The 22328-nt window shown below is 40.0% G+C and overlaps 1 protein-coding gene across 5 annotated transcripts in view; it reads left to right on the top strand.

The window, feature by feature from the left end:
- The window catches only part of WDR89 (WD repeat domain 89), a 38486-nt gene extending 17513 nt beyond the window's left edge, over window positions 1-20973 (top strand). For all 5 annotated transcript variants that reach the window (XM_045012228.1, XM_045012229.1, XM_045012232.1 and 2 more), the window contains one exon: window positions 18426-20973. In XM_045012228.1, coding sequence (XP_044868163.1) covers window positions 18453-19613 — 1161 coding nt within the window. In that variant the 5' untranslated portion in view covers window positions 18426-18452 and the 3' untranslated portion in view covers window positions 19614-20973. The remainder of the gene's footprint in view (window positions 1-18425) is intronic.
- The last annotated feature ends 1355 nt before the right edge of the window (window positions 20974-22328 follow it).

Raw genomic sequence — 22328 nt, 5'->3', positions numbered from 1 at the left:
TTCCAATCAACAAAATCAGTAAAATAAACCCAGACTCTTTAACTGTGCGACAAATTTCCTTTCACTTGTAATACAAATCCACTTGCATTCAGTTAGTCAAAATATACTCAGATTCTGTCCTTGGGGAGATTATTATTTTACTGAAAGACACTGTCAGTTTGAAAGTGTGTAATGTGTTATTAAGACCTTAAAAAATGTTGAGGTCATGTCATAAACAGATAGTTAAGGGTTAAGGTCTCTTTTACCTGTAAAGGGTTAACAAGCAGTAACCTGACGAACACCTGACCAGAGGACCAATCAAGGGACAAAATAATTTCAAATCTCTGTGGAGGGAAGTCTTTGTCAGTGTTCTTAGTTGGGGTCTTTGTTCTCTCTTTGGATCTAAGAGTGGCCAGACGCATTTCCAGGCTATCCAAGTTTCCTGAAGTATTTTCTTCTATTCAGTATAGTGAGTATTAGAAAGGCGGATTAGTCTTATAATTAATTTCTGCATTTGCAATTGTGTGTTGCTGGAGAAATATCTTTATTTCTGTTTGCTGTTACTTTGATTATTCTGAGACAAGAATGGGGGGGGGAGTCTCTCCAGGTTTAGAAGCTAGACCCTGTATATTTTTCCCATCCTGGTGTTACAGAGAGAGTGTACTTTCTTTCTTTTAATAAAATCCTTTTCGTTTTAGAACTTGATTGATTTCTTCCCTTGTTTGGAATCTCAGGGGAAGGGAGGGGGGAAAGGGAATCCCTCTTTGTTTGATTCAAGGAGTTTGAATCAAGGTGATCTCTCCCGACGACTAGGGGAGGGGGGAAGAAGGTGGGAGAAATGGTTTATTTCCCTTTGTGTTGAGATTCAAGGAGTTTGGATCTGTGTTCCCCAGGGAAAGTTTGGGGGAACAGGGAGTGAACTAGACACTGGAATTTCTAGTTGATGGCAGTGTACCAGATCTGAACTAGGATTTTAGTTTAGAGGAGTCCATGCAGGTCCCCATCTTGTGGACGCTAAAGTTCAAAGTGGGGAATAAACCTATGACAGGTCATAATTATGATTCGTACATTTTAAACCCAGAAGGGGACTCCTGTGATCTTCTAATCTGACCTCCTTCATAACACAGACCATAGAATGTCACCAATAATTCCTGGATCAAGCCCATAATTTCTGGCTGAGTTGCAGAATATGTTATGAAGGACATCTAATCTTGATGTAAAGACTTCAAAGGATGGATAATCCTGACATCCCTAGAAAAGCTGTTCCAATGATTAATTATCCTTATGTTAAAATTTTTAACCTTATTTCTAGTCTGAATTTGTCTAGCTTCAGCTTCCAGAGATTAGATTTTTGTTATGCTTTTGTCCACTAAAAAATCTTCTACTGTTAGAAATTTTGTCCATGTAGGTATTTACAGACTTTGATGACATCATCTCTTAACCGTCTATAGGATAAACCAAGTAAACTCCTTAAATCTCTCACTATAAGGCAGGTTTTCCAGATATCAAATAATTGAACGTGCATGTCTGAGTGAGATTTTTCTGTGTGTATAATGCATATAATATGTCATATGTTCCAGATAAAGGAATGGGGATAGCTGTTAACGTCATCTATTCATTCTAAATTGGCCAACTGAAATTATTTTAGTAGATTAAGAGCTGTAATAGGTTGCTGTTACTGCTGTAGCACTCCCCTGGCATCAGGGCACTATATTGCAGGGGACTTTGCCTCTTGTACCTCTGTCCCATCCCCCTCTCCCCCATGTGGCCACTGCCTTGGCCCCACAGTGGCCTGTCTGTGTCTTTTCCCAGTAGTCTTTATCTGGGTGTTTTGTGGCCTAGCCCTCCGGCCAAGTGACATAAAAGTTCACTCCCCTTCCAGGGGTAATAAGAGTCCAACTATGAGTCCAGCTAATAATTCTTCTGCCCCTCTTAGGCCTCTCTGAATTATCTTCTGCTTTTGCCTATACTCCTAGATCCTGCAAAATTTCTCCTAAGCTGTTTTTTCCCCAGCACGTTTTTCCCCAGGGACTTTGGCAGTTTACCTCAGGGATTTCTCTGTTCTTTGCAGGCCTGTCTTGCTCCCTTTGATTCTTTTCCAGCCTAATTTTCCCAGGCCTTTCTCAAAGAGGGAACTCTCCTTGTTCCTGTCTCCTGGGTCTTCTCCCTGACTGAGTTCAGCTGTTTAAATAATCCTCTCTCTGATTCTCCACAGCTGGGGTCGGTCATTCTAACTAAACTCCATCACACCCAGCCAGGATTACTAATTACCACTACATTTCTAGATCACCAGTGAGACTGAGGGATACCGGTGACAAGGCCCAAATTTGCAAGCTCTCCATGTGCAGAACTCCCACTTAATTAATGTCTGAAGAGTTTGAAGGTTCAGGCTTCATGCGATTCTGTGTCATGTAATATGATTTTGTGAACGGAGCATTTACCACTATAGAGAATGTTAAATATATCCGTCCACAAGACCCCACAGGATTTAGATAGTTCTGGGGGCTTTTTGACCTAATCCTCATCCTTCAAGTAGCTATTCAACCATACTTCATGCAGTACCTCATTTGAGGAGATCTATTGCAGCACTTTAGCTTCACATAGAAGGGCTAGATGTTTAAGCTTCTTGTTTTGTGCCATTTTCTTCTTGTCGTCCGGATCAGGCTGTCAGAAAACCGAGGAGATTTGTGTGGACAGTTAGGAGGAAGCCGTCATTTGGGATTCAGAACCTCAGTGGCTATGTGTAGAGGAGGATGGCTCACCAGAGACTTAATTATTTGACCTGTAGGTGGAGTGCTGCTGACTTTTACCATGTTCTGGAATTTGATGGGCTCCCTGGGAATTTGTGGACAGACTAGGATCATGAGTTGTTTGGTTACTGGAGAATTCTCACCATTGCCTTAGTGAGGTAATAGTGTATCCAAAGCAGTGGCTGCATGGTGGTCTCTTCAGTATCGATATGTAATCCAAACTCCAGGTTCAAGGTGTGACCAGCTGTGTGGGTTGATCAGAGGTGCCCTATGAAAGTCCTGGGGAAACAACTGAGGAAATTTTTGTTTCCTCATTAATAGGGATCAGTAAGTGTTTACTCTTAAAAAATGGTATTGTGACTAAGGCACTGACATTGGTGTAGCGTTACAAAAATGATAGCTTGAATAAAAATATATTTTTCAGAATACGAAGTGGGAGTAGTAATACCACATCTGCAAAGGAGGAGGAGGATAATTCAGATTAATTTCTCATCAGTTTTCTCAACAGAAGTTGTGAATAGTAGGAACAAATTTTAAGCTTATGGTTGCATGAAAAGCAAAGCATCCAGAAAATGCTGTAATCATAGGTTTAAAAGAATGAGCTTTGGTACTGCAAAGCATATGTATGCTAAATTATTGGTGTAATATTTAGCATATGTATTGCTAAATTAAGCATATGTATGCTAAATTATTGGTGTGAAGACCCGCTTAGTCGATGGCAGAGCACTCTCCTGTCGACTCTGGTACTGCAGCTTCCTGAGAAGAGTAAAGTAAGTTGGCAGGAGAGCATCTCCCATCGACACAGAGTGTTGTAGACACCGTGGTAAATTGACTTAAGCTACGTCAACTTCAGTTACGTTATTCAAATAATTGAAGTAGCGGAACTTAGGTTGACTTAGTGTGGTAGTATAGACAAGGTCTATGATTTGAGCATTGCATGTTCCTTGGGGTCTAACTATTCCTCCCAGTGGCTGCTCCAGCTAGCAAGGCTGTCTCCACAACTCTCTAAGTAAAGAGAGGCAGAGCTCCTTCCTGGCCAGTCAGCCCCGAACTGAGCCAGGCTGTCTCCTTTTGTTCCTCCAGGCTTGGCAGTGGCCATAGCTTTGCCCAGCTAAACCTAGTTGAGCTAAAAGGGTCTCCTTATCTCCTTCTTTATTGGTATGGGGCTCCTCTGACCCATCACAGGAGGTGACTCACATTTGCCATGTGGCCTAGCGTAATGAACAGTGCTCTATTCCCAACTTTGCCACTGACTGGACTTACTAATACTTCTTACATAAGGAACAGTGTGAAGTAAGCAAATATCATTATCCTCATTTAAAAATGAGGATTATAATCCAATTTGAAAACAGTAGTTGCCTAAAGTTATACAGTAAGTCATATGAAAACCAGGATTAGCAAATAGATTTTCAAGATCATGGCCCATGGCAAATCCACACTGCCACCCAGACAAGTAACTTAATCTCTCTGTTTTGCACATCTGTAAAATGGCAATGTTTCTGGAATCATAGAAATGTGGGATTGGAAGAGACTTTGATAGGTCATCAAGTTCAGTTACCTGCACTGAGGCAGGACTAAGTATTATCTAGACCAGTGGTCCCCAACCTTTTCGTGTGGTGGGTGCTGGATGACCAGCCGCCAAGGAGCGTGGTTGCCGGACAAACAGTCACCAAAATGCCGCCGAGAAGCAACGTCATCAAGAGGCAATGCTGCTGAAATGCCGCCAATTTGTTCACATCTTTCTCAAAGTGTGGTACCAGAACTGGACAATAGTACTCAAGTTGAGGCTTTATCAGTACCGAGTAGAGTGGAAGAATTACTTCTCATGTTTTGCTTGTAACCCTCCTGCTAATACATCCCAGAATGATGTTGCAAAACAAGTGAATAGTATTACAGTGTTGACGCATTTAGTTGTGATCCACTATAATCCCCCAGATCATTCTTCTGCATTACTCCTTCCTAGGTAGTCATTTCCAGGTTTGTATTTGTGCAGTTGATTGTTCCTTCCTAAGTCTAGTATTTTGCATTTGTCCTTATTAAATTTCATTCTATTTTATTCAGACCATTTCTCCAGTTTGTCCAGATCATTTGAATTTTAATCCTATCCTCCGAAGCACTTGCAACCCCTCACAGCTTGGTATCCTCTGAAAACTTTAAGTGTACTCTCTTTGCTATTATCCAAATCATTTATGAAGATATTGAATAGAACCAGATCCAGGACAGATCCTTGTGGGACCCCACTCAATATGCCCTTCCAGCTTGATTGTGAACCACTGATGACTACTTTCTGAGTACACTTTTCCAACCAATTGTGCAACCACCTTATAGGACGTTCATCTAAGCTATATTTCCCTAGTTTGCTTAAGAGGTCATGTGAAATAGTGTCAAAAGTCTTACTAAAGTCAAAATATATTACATCTGCTACTTCCCCCCCCCCATCCACAAGGCTTGTTACCCTGTCAAAAAAGGATATTAGGTTGGGTTGACACATGTTCTGGGCTGTTGACTGTTATTTATTGTCTTATTTTCGTCTAGGTACTTACAGATTGATTGTTTGATTATTTGCTCCTTTATCTTCCCGGGTACCAAAGTTAAGCTGACTTGTCTCTGATTCCATCAGTTGTCCTTATTCACCTTTTTCTTGATAGGTACTATAGTTGCCCTTTTCCAGTCCTCTTCGATCTCTTCTGTTCTCCACATGTTCTCAAAGATAATCGCTAATGGCTCATAGATCTTTTCTGCTGGTTCCTTAAGTATTCTAGGTTGTATTTCATCAGGCCTGGCTGATATGAAGACATCTAACTTGTCTAAGTAATTCTTAACTTGTTCTTTTCCTATTTTAGCCTCAAATCCTACCCCATTTAGACTGATGTTCACTATGTTTAGTTGTCCAATCACTGCTAATTTTTTGGGTGTAAACTAAAGCAAAAAGACATTTAACACTTTGGCCATTGTTGCATTTTCTGTAATTGTCTTTATTAGAATTTTCTGTTGCATAGCCCTCTGGAGCCAAATGCACAGCTGGCACTCTACTTAATGGCAATGTCATTCTTAAGTATTTAAGATTTTCTGAATTAAAACTTCCTTTGGTTAGCATTATTGCAATCACTTAATATTTATTGCAGTCACTTAATATGGATCTGGCCTAATTGTCTGAATTTTGTTCTATGTGTGTATCTCATGTAGTCTTATTAGGGAGAGCAATCCTTTCCTGTGCTGCTTTGTGATCCCATTTGCTGACATTAACTGTCCTTTTCTAGTTCATGTTTTTATATCAATAGGTCTCCAACTTGTGCTTCACCTCCTATCCAATTTCCCTTCCCTGTACTGCTTCTCTGTTAATTTTCCTGCTCAGTTATAATGTAAATAGAGATGGCCAAAATTAGAATGGTGAATTTGGGCCAGGCTATATATTTGAATTTTCTTTATCCATGCCTATCTATACAATTTTTGTTTCACATCAAATCCAAAATTAGAACGGAATATGTACCCTAGTCTGGATGCAGCCAAAATTCAAATGAACAACTGACTTTCTAAAACTTCCATCTTTCTTTGGAGCAAAGTTGCTCTAGAACAAGTTGGTGCTGACTAACCCGAAACTTAATCTAAACTTAATCCAGATGCAAACACCATTTTCTTGGTCCATCTCTGTGAATCCTGTATAGTGATGAAGAAAAAACTTCTTCATATTCTCTATTGATGGGAATGTTTCTAAGCAACAAGATTAGGGTACAAAACTGTTCTCGTTCCCTTCTTGTGTAGACTAATAGACTTTAAGGCCAGACGGGACCATCTTGTCTGACCTCTTGCACCTTGCAGGTCACAGAACCTCATCCACCCACTCCTGTAATAGAGCTATAACCTCTGGCTGAGTTACTGAAGTCCTCAACTCATGATTTGAAGACTTCAAGTGAACAGAGAATCCACCATTTACAATAGTTTAAACCTGCAAGTGCCCCCTGCTGCAGAGGTAGTCTTCTTTCCCGCTGGTTGTCATTGATCCTCTAGTTCAGGGTTTTTCACCCAGTGGGTCGGGACCCAAAATTGGGTCGCCACAATGTTTCAAAGGGTTGTGTGGCAGCTCCTGTGGCTCCTATCTCATGCTCCAGGCATGCTCCATGCTCCACTAAGGTTTGCCCCACCAGCCATTATGATGACAGGAGTCCAGGTAGACCAAATTTGAGTGAGTGTCACTGCAACCCCATGAGCCAGGTCATAACGTCACTCAACAGATTTGGTCCAGTCAGTGGGCTGGGGCCAAATCTGAGTGGAGCAGAGAGCCAAGTCTAGCCAGCCCCACAGCACAGGAGCTGCCACTGTGGAGTGATGCCAGGCAGGACCCAAGGTCCCCAGGGGGCAAGATCCAACCAAAACTACCCCAGAGCCTCTACTCCTAGACTATTTTCTGGATCATGACAGGCCATAAACATTTACAAATGGGTCCTGAACCCAAAAAGGTTGAGAACCACTGCCTGTACTAAGCCTCTGTGACTTTCTCCTTGATGCTCTTCTGGTTGTCTGATTTACATTTTTCCTTTTCCTGCCCCTGGTTACCTAAGCCTACTTCCCTGCTCCTTTTTCCTATCCCTTAGCCTTTACTGTTGTTCTTGGGCCGGATCATACTCCTAAGACACATGTTGTGAGGAAGTAGAGATGGAATTGGACTTGCTGAATGACAAAGGTTTGTATTTTCTCCTCCACTTCCACATTATTTGTCTGTCCCTCCCTTCTGCCCATTAGGAGTAATAATTTTCTCTCTTGTACAGTTAAAAAAATCTTCCCTAGATTCATTTTTACTGCCTTTGACATGCCACTTGGAACTTAGACCTAGCTGATTTGTTTGGAAGGAAAAAACAAATGTCTGGGCTGGATTCATCGTTGTGATTCCCTGTTTGCTGCACAAGCCATATCTTGCATGTTCTCTCAGTCTCATCTTTGCACTTTCCACAAAGCCCCTTATGCCTGAAATTCCCTCTGTCTGATATGCCATGCCTCTACCCTCTTCACCTCAAGTCTCTCCTTAAAACATATTTCCAATAAGCCTACGTCTCTGTAGTTCTCACCTCAGTAAGATTAACAAAATCAATTGCAGTATTTACAGATAGCACAAACTCTCAAAGTACATACTTATGTTTACCTCTGTTCCTTGTTTTTTGTTGCATCTTACCCCCATCCTAAATTTGGTTGTCTGTTTAATTTGTAAGTTTGGAGCTGGAACCCTTTCTCCAGTTGTTTGTAAAGCATGTTGGCACCCCTTTTTGTACAAGGAATTGTAATATACTGAGGCTTTGGCTACACTTGCACTTCAAAGCGCTGCCGCGGCAGCGCTTTGAAGCGCTAAGTGTAGTCAAAGCGCCAGTGCTGGGAGAAAGCTCTCCCAGCGCTGTCCGTACTCCACCTCCCTGTGGGGAATAACGTACAGCTCTGGGAGCCGCGCTCCCAGCGCTGGGGCTTTGACCACACTAGCGCTTTGCAGCGCCGCAATTTGCAGTGCTGGAGAGGGTGTGTTTTCACACCCTGCTGCAGCGCTGCAAATTTGCAAGTGTAGCCAAGGCCTGAGTAATTGTCTACTTGTGCTTCCTTTTACTGATTAGTAGACTTGGCTGATTTACCTTGTTTTCCCCATGGCGCTGATGATATGGGAGGTTTCAGAAAGCATTATGCTGTGAGTAAAAGTGGAGCATATTGTGCAAATGCTAATGTGTTCTCCTAAACCAATGCTGTGCTTGGTGTTTTCACTGTAAAATGCAAACCACACATTTGTTGCAGCTGTGTGGACCGCTTTACACTGGCCAGTGATTGCTTGTTCATTTTCATTTTTTTTCTTTAATGTCTAATAATTGTGAAAGGGAGTGAGTGAGGATTTGTTTTCATTGCTGAGAGTGGGAAAGAACTGAGCATGATTCCACATGCAGTTGTTCAAACCGCTTGCCGTGTTTGGTTTTTGACCTGCAGTGAGCAGGCTGCCAAATCTGTAGGTTGTTTTCATTTTGAATAAATGCTTCTATTCGCCTATTGATAGGTTTAATCAGTATGTAAGAGTAACTTTTCTAAGATAAACAGCTCATTGCTCCCATTTTCCACCGTATTTCAGAGAGATGTGATTTAATTTGTGTACATTGTTGCACTGACGTTCCTTTTTGGGAAGAACTGCAGAATCTCACAATTCCCATGAGCCATTCTAAAAAGAGACAGAATCTACTTTATGAATCACTGGGTTATTTTTTGAAAACCTTGTTGGATTAAAATGACTCATTGATCTGTCGTCTTTAGCTGGGGAAATGTTGTTTATAACTATCATGCCAAGCACAGAACATTACAATATATGTTCTGATAACACTACATATTAGCCCTGCAAAATTGACAAATATTTTTTATTTATTTAGAATTCTAATGTACCTAACCCAGACACTTGGCACCATTGACTCTTTAAAAATGTAAGGGAAAATCAGAAGCAAACTCCACATAAATCAGAAATAAACAGCTATCCTATACATCAAAAAGATATCACCCTCTCCTCCTCCCTTCCAGTATTCCCCTTCAGGGGACCATTCCATCCTCTCTCTACTCTCCCCTGCCCCCAAAAGCTTTGCATCATACCCCGAAGGGCCACAGATTTAGGCTGTTTCAGATTGGTAGGTGTAAAAGCTTGAAAGTTGGCATGTTTTCACAGAAAGTGCCCTGCAAGAAGCTGCTTCTCTCTCAACCAAGGAAGCTGCAGCTTGAATGCCTCTGCTGATCTCAGTTGTTGCAGTATGGCATAGGGGTGTGGGTCTCTCAGGTAAGCAGACCCCAGGCCATTTAATAAGGCTTTATAGGTCAAAATTAATACCTTAAAGTGTTCCCAGAAACCCAAAGCCAGCCTGTGAAGATAATGAAGCACTGGTGAAATGTACTTAAAGTGAGATATTCTGCTTAAAAAGTAGGCTGCTGAATTCTGTACTCGCTTCAGCTTCTGAATGGATGTAAGAGTTAACTTAAGTAGGGAACACATTGTAATAGTCTGATAGTGAGTTGACAAAGCCATAGATAAGTGGCCAAGTCCACATCCAAAATACAAGGTCACAACTTCTTGGTTAGCCAGAAATAAAACTGATGTAACTCGATCACTTCAACAATAACTGGGAATCCAATCAGATTCCGAGGTAGCAAATACAAGTTACAAATGGTGGCCAAATCCCTTCAGTCAGATCTTCCATTTGCTTTCCTCAGTTAATCAACGTTGCCTGTGTCTTTACTAAATGTTGGTGTTCCATCTCACCCAGTCACTGGAAAAGGCATTCATCCACACCACCTGAGTTGGAAGAGAGAGAAACATAAAGCTGGGTTTCATCCTGCAGGCAGGACAACCAGTGCTTCCTTGTTCTCCTTCTAATGGCCTTGTATTCAATCCAGAACCCTGCATCAGAGCACACTGGGTGAAGAGGGGTAATTGCCCAAGACTACTTCTAGGATTTCCCTGGAGATAGGAACAAAGCTGTAGAAGCATAGCCCTGTCTGCTCCCTGCATGGTTTGCACTTTGTAATCAACTGTGTCAAAGACAGTTCACTTTATAATACTGGCATGGACACTTGTTTCTCATTGATCACCACAAATAGTCATTATGCATACCCATATTCACAGAGGTCAAGGAACTCTGAGGCAACTGGATACTGTGAGGGCTGTTATAACACAACCTTTCAATAATCTTACCTACAAAGGGAAGATTAGATACAGAGCAGTGATTAGCCATATTGTCAAGGTCAAAACATGGCTTCCTGAACATAGCCCATACTCGTGCTTTCTAAAGAGAAGCTGGCAGCTGCCATCTTTATGGGAGACACTGTTGTATTAATTTAAATGGAATAAACGGGCCAGAGATGTTAACAGAACCCAGTCACTGTCCAACTTTATACAATGTTAAACGTGGTTCATGGTTCGGTATACAGAGACCACAGGCTGCTTAGCACCATGGCAAACACCATTTAAAATCCTTTACCCTTGTATTAAGAGAGACAGAAAAGAAGTTAAAACAGTTAAAGCAGTTGAAATGTAAAATATTAAGTAAGGCTTTCATTTTAACAACATCCCCTGTTCCCGTTTGCTGGAGAGAGTTTTTTGAAGGAACCTCTCCTCCCCAACCCCCTTGTTTGACAGTCTCTTAGATGGTGTCAAAGATGGTAATAACTGTCCTATTGGGGAAAAGAGAAGAAATTAGCGGAGATGGCCTGGAGCTGTTGCTGCTGCTGCTGTTGGTAAAGTCTGATCTTGTTTTGTCTCAGGTGGTGGTTTGGATTCAGTGGAGCTGAAGTGGTGATGTTATCTGGGTACTTGTCTCTGGCCCAGTCTGATCAAGACATCACTTAAGATTAGCATGAAGAAGATCTGGGGTCCCAGGATGGTCCCAAAGTCTTTCTTCAAGTATCCAAAAAGGGAGTGATGGGAAGAATAGCTCACCCCCTCATTATTTTATCCATCAGTTAGGTCTAATATCTGACACACCTATGTTGGTCAATTAATTTCTGATTCCACATCTCTCCCCCCTGCACCCTCTTTTTTTTGTTTTGTTTTTGGTTTTGGTTAAACCAAGCATGATTTCAACACAGTCCTTGAATTATATCAGTGTGTCCTATTATGTTTGGACTAATTTAGTCTCTTTGTCTGGTTCTCATGCACCTGTTTGCTTACCATAAAGAATGTTATAATTTTTACAACTGATCTTACAATTAGGGTAAATTTGTTGGCCCAGTTATTACAACAGTATTTACAATCACTCTTAGTACTGGGCCCTGTACTTCTCTGCTAACTTCCACCTGCAAGAAGGACATGGATCTAATGCATAGGGTGTGTCATGAGGTTTTGCTAGTACCTCAGAAAGCTCTACTGGTTAAAATTCAAGTAGTGATGATATAGCATTTGTTGTCCCCAAGATATTGTTCTGCTTCCACAGAAATGAAAAATTTGGTCCAAATCTTGACAAAGTATAGGGAATATGTTTTCTACTTGGTGTTCTCAGTACAAGATAAGGCTTTTATATATATATAAAAATAATTCTAGAGATAGATGATGAAGGTGTAAATCAGGAATTAATAAATTAGTCTTTCCCCTTTACTTAATTGGAGAGACTTTAAGCATTATGAATAAAAATGAAACCACCTGTGCCATATTTCTTTGTAATCGTTGTGAGCTCTGTTTAGGAGCCTTGTAGGTTTGGGGAGTGAGCAACCAGATTAAACAATAAGACTGATCCACCCAATAAGTTGCTGTGTGCGTTCGTGGGGTTGGTCAACCAGCTGCATATTTTGAAAACTCTAATGGTGCCAGTAAAGATGTAAACAAACTGGAGAGAGTCCAGAGAAGAAGAACAAAAATGATAAAAGGTTTAGAAAATGTGACCTGTGAGGAAAGGCTGAAAGAATTGGGCATGTTTAGTCTAGAGAAGAGAAGGTTGAGGGGGGACATCATGGCCTTGAAATATATAAAAGCCTGTTGTAAAGAGGACTGTGATCATTTGTTCTCCAAGTCCACCAAGGGTGTAGCAAGAATTAATCATCTTAGTTTGCAGCAAGGCAGACTAGGTTAGATATTAGGAAAAATGTGCTAACCATAAGAATAGTTAAGCACTGGAACAGGTTACCAAGGAACATTGTGAAATCCCTGTCATTGGAGGTTTTTAAGAACAGGTTGGACAAACACCTGTCAGAGATCGTCTAGGACAGGGGTCGGCAATCTTTCAGAAGTGGTGTGCCAAGTCTTCATTTATTCACTCTAATTTAAGGTTTTGCGTGCCAGTAATACATTTTAATGTTTTTAGAAGGTCTCTTTCTATAAGTCTATAATATATAAACTGTTGTATATAAAGTAAATAAGGTTTTTAAAATGTTTAAGAAGCTTCATTTAAAATTAAATTAAAATGCAGAGCCCCCTGACCGGTGGCCAGGACCCGGGCAGTGTGAGTGCCACTGAAAATCAGCTCGCGTGCCGCCTTCGGCATGCGTGCCATAGGTTGCCTACCCCTGGTCTAGGATTAGTTAGAATCGTAGAATATTAGGGTTGGAAGGGACCTCAGGAGGTCATCTAGTCCAACCCCCTGCTCAAAGCAGGACCAATCCCCAACTAAATCATCCCAGCCAGGGCTTTGTCAAGCCTGACCTTAAAAACTTCTAAGAAAGGAGATTCCACCACCTCCATAGGTAACCCATTCCAGTGCTTCACCACCCTCCTAGTGAAAAAGTTTTTCCTAATATCTAACCTAAACCTCCCCCACTGCAACTTGAGACCGTTAGTCCTTGTTCTGTCATCTGGTACCACTGAGAGCAATCTAGATCCATCCTCTTTGGAACCCCCTTCCAGGTAGTTGAAAGCATCTATCAAATCCCTCCTCATTCTTCTCTTCTGCAGACTAAACAATCCCAGTTCCCTCAGTCTCTCCTTATAAGTCATGTTGTCCAGCCCTCTAATCATTTTTGTTGCCCTCCGCTGGACTCTTTCCAATTTTTCCACATCCTTCTTGTAGTGTGGGGTCCAAAACTTGACACAGTACTCTAGATGAGTCCTCACCAATGCCAAATCGAGGGGAACAGTCACGTCCCTCACTCTGCTGGCAATGCTCCTACTTATACAGTCCAAAATGCCGTTAGCCTTCTTGGCAATAAGAGCACACTGTTGACTCATATCCAGCTTCTCATCCACTGTAACCCCTAGGTCCTTTTCTGCAGAACAGCTGCCTAGTTATTCGGTCCCTAGTCTGTAACAGTGCATGGGATTCTTCCGTCTTAAGGGCAGGACTCTGCACTTGTCCTTGTTGAACTTCATCAGATTTCTTTTGGTCCAATCCTCTAATTTGTCTAGGTCCCTCTGTATCCTATCCCTACCCTCCAGTGAATCTACCACGCCTCTCAGTTTAGTGTCATCTGCAAACTTGCTGAGGGTACAGTCCACACCATCCTCCAGATCATTAATGAAGATACTGAACAAAACCAGCCCCAGGACTGACTCTTGGGGCACTCTGCATGATACCGGCTGCCAACTAGATATGGAACCATTGATCACTACCCATTGAGCCCGACGATTTAGCCAGCTTTCTATCCACCTTATAGTCCATTCATCCAGACCATACTTTAACTTGCTGGCAAGAATACTGTGGGAGACCGCATCAAAAGCTTTGCTAAAGTCAAGGAATAACACATCCACTGCTTTCCCCTCATCCACAGAACCAGTTATCTCATCATAGAAGGCAGTTAGGTTAGTCAGGCATGACTTGCCCTTGGTGAACCATGCTGACTGTTCCTGATTACTTTCTTCTCCTCTAAGTGCTTCAAAATTGATTCCTTGAGGACCTGCTCCATGATTTTTCCACGGACTGAGGTAAGGCTGACTGGCCTGTAGTTCCCCAGATCCTCCTCCTTCCCTTTTTTAAAGATGAGCACTACATTAGCCTTTTTCCAGTCATCCGGGACCTCCCCCAATCCTCATGCATTTTCAAAGATAATGGCCAATGGCTCTGCAATCACATCCACTAACTCCTTTAGCACCCTCGGATGCAGTTCATCCGGCCCCATGGACTTGTGCTTGTCCAGCTTTTTTAAATAGTCCTGAACCACTTCTTTCTCCACAGAGGGCTGGTCACCTCCTCCCCATACTGTGCTGCCCAGTGGAGCAGTCTGGAAGCTGACCTTGTTCATGAAGGCAGAGGCAAAAAAAGCACTGAGTACATTACCTTTTTCCATGTCTTCCGTCACTAGGTTGCCTTCCCCATTCAGTAAAGGGCCCACGCTTTCCCTGAGCACCACCTTGTTGCTAACATACCTTCATCCTACCTCAGTGCAGGGGAATGGACTAGATGACCTCTTGAGGTCCCTTCCAGCCCCACATTTCTACGATTCAAATAAAAAACACTTTATAAAAAAGAAAAATACAAATTACAACAGCTGGAAATTTCCTTTCAGGTTAATTTTAAACCTAATTTACAAACTGTGCACCCTCTTTTCCAAGGATAACACCTGGTTGCTAATCTCATAGGTGCTTTACTGTATCTAAGATCAAAACATTAGTAAACCTGTTGAAACAGTAGCAAAGTTGTTGCAGGCTTGGCAGATGGAGGGTGTGGTAACACTGCATCACAGACTACATTCTTGAGTACATAGCATCATTTGCCTTATATATTCTTGTAAATGGCATCATTCCAACACTTAGTTATCTTCTGTTTTGCTTGGAAGATCATTATTTCCTATTTATCTCATAAATTTAACACACATCCTATTCCTCCTATTTAAACTCTCCCACCAAAATACAACAGTGACTTCCCCTTCTGAAAAGGAAGGGCTGGCAGCTACACCCTGAAGTTAGCATGAATTGTTTATGTAACCTTCAATCAGGAATTCATAATAGACTAAAGTATTTTTCACCAGAGCAGAGATTTTGTTGCATATTAGTATAACAGGTTTTGGTGACATGCTAGCTGTCAAATGCAGCATAAACCCCTTTCAGCCATTTCATTGAAAATAGAATTGAAAGACCATACCCCCTCACCTTCCAGTACATATAAATTGCATCTCTCTGGAAAACATGAAAACATTTCCCCCCAGTATTTCAGAGCAACTGCAACTGTAAAATTTGGAATAAACAACTAGAAGAGCCCCCAGGCCATTCTGTTTTCTAGAGAACCCCAATATGTTAAGTTGAAGAAGGACCTTGCAGACTATGTACACTGTAGGCTATAATTTGACATTTCCCTGTGTTAGTAAAATTTTTGACACACAAGATGAGTGTTGCAGAAATTGCACATGGAATAATATATTTTATCAAAGTCAGTAATATTAAACAATCATAGGTTACTTTCCAAATGGCTGACATTTGTCAGGAGAATGTCTGTCTGAGTTTACTTGACCTTTCTGGTCTAAAAAGGTTTGATTATTTTGAGGTCGAAATTTAAGTCAACATGGAAAATTACCTTTTTCTTACAAACAGAATCTGGCTGGGACCCACTATATACATGTTCTGCAATCATCACAGTTCAGAGATTACCCCAGGTTCTGCAGACCACTTCCCTCCTGTGTCCACAGGCAGGCACAAATTTGGAAATACTCCTCTAAAACATAAGTTTCTGTTGTAATTCTTCAGTGATCTTGATTAAATATGCCATGATCCATTTCTACTTTCTGATACTAATAAAATTATTTGTTTTTCCCTTAATTTAAAAAAAAAAGCAGATCACAGATTTATCTGAGCATTGTTAAATAATTAAGCCACCTTTTTTCCCTCTTAAAACTATAGTTTGTGTCTTTTGTCTTTTTTTATCCATTGCCTCATCTTTGAAGTACTGTCATAACTATCTGGTAAGTATTTTTCACCCTATTAGTATGTCAAGAAAAAGTAAGGACATAATTATTTTTGAAAAAGCACTATCTAGGTAGGTATAGCTTAACGAACCCATAGTAAGTTGCAGTCCCTGCTCTGAAGAGCTTACAGTCTACTGAACAGTGCTTATGAACTGGCTGATGTTTATGTAATTGCATTGCTGAACACTTGCCTAATCTGGAAGACCTATCCAGAAAGGTTTGGAAGAAGTAAACTGTGATGATTAAGCTTGTGCACACCGTTGTGCCAGACAGAATATTGTACTTTCTCTCGGGGGAGAAAGAGAGTTTCCACAGGATGTCTGCATTTTGTAGCAAAAAATGCACTTGCAGATGTATTCTGTAGGGTTGCTTTGATGTAGAATATTAACCTGGGGACCTTATTGTCACAGGATATTACTGAAGCAAATAGTTTTGTGAGATTATTTGTGATTTGGGAATTAAGCTTTTGTGAGCGTAAGTGTGTACTTAAACTGATGTTTACTGTGAATTTGGTCCTGATTGTTTCATCATAAGATGAATATTTTACACATTATGAACACCTCTCCACCCCCAAACGATCTGTTTCCAAGCACTACAGACAAACCCATAACAATATAAAATCCAGATATATTATAGAACATTCTACGGTAACCCATGGTAGCTGATAATTTTTTTTTTTCATGGACATTTTAAAAGGTTGAACTAAAACAAGTAATATAGCCCTTCCCTACTCCTCTGTAATCCATGCACACACTTCCCTCCTGACAGTCATTCCCTTCCCTCTGCACAAATCCCCCGCCCATGCAAAATGCTCAGTTAACTCAAGTAGTTGCTTTGGGTCTTCAAAAGCTGCTAGTGAAATCTGTGGGAGTTATTGTAATAATGTTTTACACTCAATTTACAGTGGCATAAATATATTTATAAGATGAAGGGCACGGGAGGGAGAATTGGGCCCATAGAACTTGGTATATGGTTTTTCAATTAGATAATTTTTTATTGAAATTATTGCTGATTTCTATTTAAAAAGAAAAGCTCAGTCCATCCTGTAAACTTTGCCAGCCACATGGTCTGACTTCTGTTAAGTTTCCGTCACCACATGAAATTTCAGAAACTTTTGTTCCTTTATAGTGGCCAAAGTCTGTAAAAGGACAGAAACTTAGAAATGGGGCATCATGGCAAATTATCTCGAGTTAAAGGCTGTGTGAAGTTTTCTGATTCAGAATTGGCATCAACCCTCTATTGCAGTTGCACAATTTCTTACTAATTTATAATGTAGAAAACAGGATATGCTTGGTAAAAAGAGATCTCCTGTAGGGCACCTTATATATTTTGGAATAGGATTCTTTTCATGTTAGGAAATTATTTTTTTTATGAGTAATCTGCACATTTTAGGACCTGTACACTTTACTGAAATATCTTAGATTTACAGGACAGTTCAGTAATGTCACAGAAGAAGTTGCATCTGAATGTAAGGTTTTTATCCACAGTGTATTAAGTGCTTTATACAGTCTATTTTTAAAAATCGTTTGATATAGGTCATTCACCATTGATCTTCAGTGACATTTCCACAATCTAAAAGCTGTTCTCTGTTGCTCAGTTTCATCCCATGACTCCTAATTTATCCTACCTTGGATTACTTTAAACAAAAATGTACTGTAGTGTACATTGTATTTTAATTCTTTACCCTTTGCACTAAGGGCCAGATGTACAAATACATTTAGGTGTGTAAAAATGCAGATAGATGCCTCATGGGATTTAGGAAAGCACCCAGGCAGGTTAAGTGCCTAACTCCCATTAACTAGGTATCAATGGGAGTTAGGCATCTACCCTGTTTAAGCTTTTCTGTTAACCCCACAGGGCACGTATCTTGCCATCCTTAGGCAAATCTGACCCTAACTGACAATCATACTGCCAAGTAGCATTTCAGGTAATATTACATATAGCTCAGCAGGTTAGGGTGTTGACTCAGTGTCTTTCCATTTGTCAAGAACATTGCTTTCCTAAGGTGCCACAAATACTCCTGTTCTTTCTACTTAGGAGTATTATTAAGCAAATTTGGCTAGAACAACTTGCAAATGATTCACAAAGAGAACAATTAAGATTTTATAGGCTTAGTTTAAATACTTATCTTAAAACACTTTTTACCAAAATGGTTTCCTGATGGAGCAGGCTGCTGTATTCGTTCGTACTTCTGCTTTATCCTCTTGTGTATGTATCAAATGACAGTAGTTATGGTGTAAGAATAATTTAAACCTAGTTTTATGCATGAGATCTGTTGTGAAAGATGCTGTTTCAGAGATTTGTAAGAGCTGGAATTTCTGCATAATTGAAACTTGTTTAATTCAAATAATATATTTGGGATTTGATGTATTGCAGATTCCGACCAGCTTTCTGACAACCACTATGGAGAAGATTGAAGAACAGTTTGCTAATTTGTGCATAGCAAAACGTTGTGCACTAACTGAAGATTCCACTTACTTACTGGATATAGATGTTTCAAAATCTGTTCTAGCAGAAAGCAACCACTTAGTTGCTGTTTCATGTTCCAATAAATCAATTAAAGTATATAATAGAGAAACATTACACTTGCTAAGGGAGTATAGTAGCCATCCTGGGTTACTTAATGGAGTCAGATTTGCTCATACAAGTGAGAATATGTTGTTTTCAGCATGCAGTGATGGCACAATAAAATGTTGGGATACTCGCTTAGCTACTCAGAAAACTATACAATTATTCAGTGGTTATCCTTCTAATGTTTTCATCAGCTTTGATATTAATTGCAGTGATCTTATAGTTTGTGCTGGGACAGAAAAAGTTGAAGAGGACACATTCATGGTGTTTTGGGATGCAAGAAGTAATACAAACTATGCATGCACTGCTAAAGAGCCCTTAGGAACCTATTCAGAGACTCACAATGATGATATCACTAAAATATGTTTCCATCCTAACAAACCCAATTTGGTAGTGTCTGGATCAACTGATGGATTGGTTAATGTGTTTGATATTAACAAGGAAAATGAAGATGATTCTTTGATTGCAACTTGTAATTCAAATTCATCAGTAAGTTTTATTGGTTGGTCTGGGAAAGATTATAAACAGGTATATTGCATGACTCATACGGAAGGATTTTGTTGGTGGGATCTTACTCAAATAGATAGTGAGGAACCAATGACATTGTTGCAGATTCCGGATGTCAGAGAAGTAGTCTTCACTGAAAATAGCAACTTAAACTATCTGATAGGTGGCTTGTACCATGAAAAGGCAGACAAATTGTTTGTTGTTGGTGGAACAGCTATGGGAAACATTCACCTAATAAACTGTGGCATTGATGGACTGAGCCTTGTGGGCACCCTTCATGGAGGGCATTCTGCTACAGTTCGCTCATTCTACTGGAACATGACAGATGATTCTTTGTTGACTGGTGGAGAGGATGCACAGCTGTTGCTATGGAAACCTGGAGCCGTGGAAAGGTCCCTTGTAAAGAAGGCATCTATGAAAATTGCTTCCTCCGTTCAGCAGCGAGTGAGAGTTCACAGAAACTCTCTCAAAAGCAAGAAAAAGTAAAATTATGAAAACGGGACTCTTAAATTTGTAGAGTTTTTCACTGTCCCGAGCAATATATTTGGGGTGATGATTTATTTGCACTATGTGGCAAATATAATTTAGTATGTAAATTTTACCTAGAAATGACCCTCACTTTATCATGTGAATAACTTTTTTAAAAAAAGCAACTGATACTTATTAAAAGGGTAAACATTTACTTTGTATTCATTGAACAAAGTATGTCTTAAAATATTGTATATTTTTATATCAAATTGATATCAAATAAAAAATATTGGCACAGAGATCTTGGATTAGAATAAAAGCCTGCAACTTGTATACTTTATATTATTGCCCACAGTGAAATGTTTTGGACATATTTAAAAAGATTTCAGATTTGTAGCCATCTTTTTCTTACAGATAATTTAATGAATGAAATTGCTAAATATATTAAAGACTTAGTTCTACTTACTAATTCTTAGAGGAAGTACTTATTGATGAAATAGAGAAAAGGTGTTGTTTTGCATGATTATCTCACTATTTAATGACAAGTATATAAACAGTAGTTCACAGAACACACTTTATAGCAGGTATGTGTGTTTGTTCTAGAAAACAGTAATTCTATATCCGAAGTACCTGTAGCCTTTTTTATGCTTATGAAAAGTGTTTATAATTGACAATATTTGGGTGTTTTGATTAGAAAAAAATATCTCCAATCTAATGAAAATTGCAAGCTACCCCACGCTATCCTGGCAATATATCTTAATACTGACCTGGAAGACCTATAAAGACTGAGGAGGTAGGTCAGTCTCAGTGGGTCATAGGAATTGATGCACATGATCTCCCCAGTGCTCCATCTAGTCCACTACCTATTTTTGACATGCCATCCCACATCCTCATAGGAAGATACAGAAAAACTTTCAGAATATAGTTATGGAATAACCTGCCTATAGAGAGTTTGTTTTTAACCCCCTTTAGCTTCTGCCCTGCAATATTTGCACAGTAAGTAACTAGGCTCTTTAGAGCACAAATACTACTCTCTGTGGACACCTCTCTAGGAGCAATGAGATTTCAGAAATCTCACCAAACAGCTGTTGGGTGGTGTAAAAATTACCTTATACCTCCTAAGTTGTTGTTTGTCTCATTCTGCTCCACTGGCACTTTAACCTCTGTGCCTCTGACTCTGAAAGTTGCCTTTATCGTATTCTGCCCTCCCTAAGGTTGTAGTAACATTCATATCAAATGTATCAGTCAGTAATTACTCTAGATTTAACAGATAAGGACTATGCTTCAGTGAAGCTTAAACAAATGTAAGAATTGGTATTTTACAGGATAGAGAGAGCATGGAAATCAAAATGATTGTAAGTTTAATACACACATAAGTACTTTGACAATATTTACAGACTGCATCTAAACTTGAAAATACCCTGTAGTTTGAAGTAAAAATGGTGTTTAATTCACTATGCATCATGGGTAATTTATTTTCAGCTGTACCACAATGTATGGTTACTAGATGTTACAAACATACCTGGATTAATCTCCTGTGGAAATGAGTCCTCTCCAAATACACATGCATCAAGTTTCCTTCTCATGTTTATACTACACAATGTTTACACACACACACACACACACACACACACACACACACACACACACACACACACACACACACACACACACACACACACACACACACACACACCCCCCCCCCCCCCCCAAGGGATATTTAGCTTCATGCTCACTTCATATTTGTCCTTTGGTGATGATGAAGGTGTGATTACATTGCATTTATTAGCACTAAATGTTCATTTAAAGGACACTTTCAACATCAATATCATGCTTCTTTCTGCTAGCAGTCTCCCCCACAATTTACCCATCCTGGATGGCTCGTTAGCCAAGGGGTCAGCTTTTTATTTGGACAGTTACTATGCAGATAGTTGCCTGAGTTGGCATTTGTTGTTAATATCTTTCTATGAGTTTTACACAGCTTTGGAATGACTCATCTAGTGGCAAGTGGGAGGAGGAGGCACAGCCAGCACACGCTGTGTCACAGCTTTGAACCGCCTCTGGACACCGCAGAATGGAGGGGAGCAGTCCAGACATAACAGAATTGTGGTAGTTGCTGCTACCAAAATGGAAAAGTTCTTACCTGATCATTTCAGGTAATGAAATGTAGGTTTGTGTGTCCCGAAATGTAGGTTTCTAAAGAAATGTGACCAGAACACCTGTTTTCCTATTTAACAGTCACTGTCCCATTCCAGTGGCTCCCTACTAACATACACTTTTTGAAATTAATTATCATTAGTATCAGTTTCTTACTTAATGTATCCACTGGTTTTTAGAAATATATTTTGTACTTTATTTAAATGGCTTTCTTCTGCCACATTCCTTAATATCAGAGAGGTAGCCGTGTTAGTCTGGATCTGTAAAAGCAGCAAAGAGTCCTGTGGCACCTCATAGACTAACAGACGTATTGGAGCATGAGCTTTTGTGGGTGAATACCCACTTTATCGGAAAGCTCATGCTCCAATACATCTGTTAGTCTATAAGGTGCCACAGGACTCTTTGCTATTCCTTAATATTAATTTTAGTGGTAATTCTTACAAGATACCAATAATTAAAATTTCAGAAGAAGTCAAAATATTTATACTTTAAAAAGGGATACGAATACTTTCAAAATTGTTCTTGAAATGGGGTTAATATTATGCAACTAACCTGTGCTCTATTTATTGGCTAGTC

Source organism: Mauremys mutica, chromosome 4, assembly GCF_020497125.1.
Source record: "Mauremys mutica isolate MM-2020 ecotype Southern chromosome 4, ASM2049712v1, whole genome shotgun sequence".
NCBI classification, from domain to species: Eukaryota; Metazoa; Chordata; order Testudines; family Geoemydidae; genus Mauremys; species Mauremys mutica.
The sequence above is the reverse complement of the archived record's forward strand: the minus strand, read 5'-3'. Positions and strand labels throughout refer to the sequence as shown.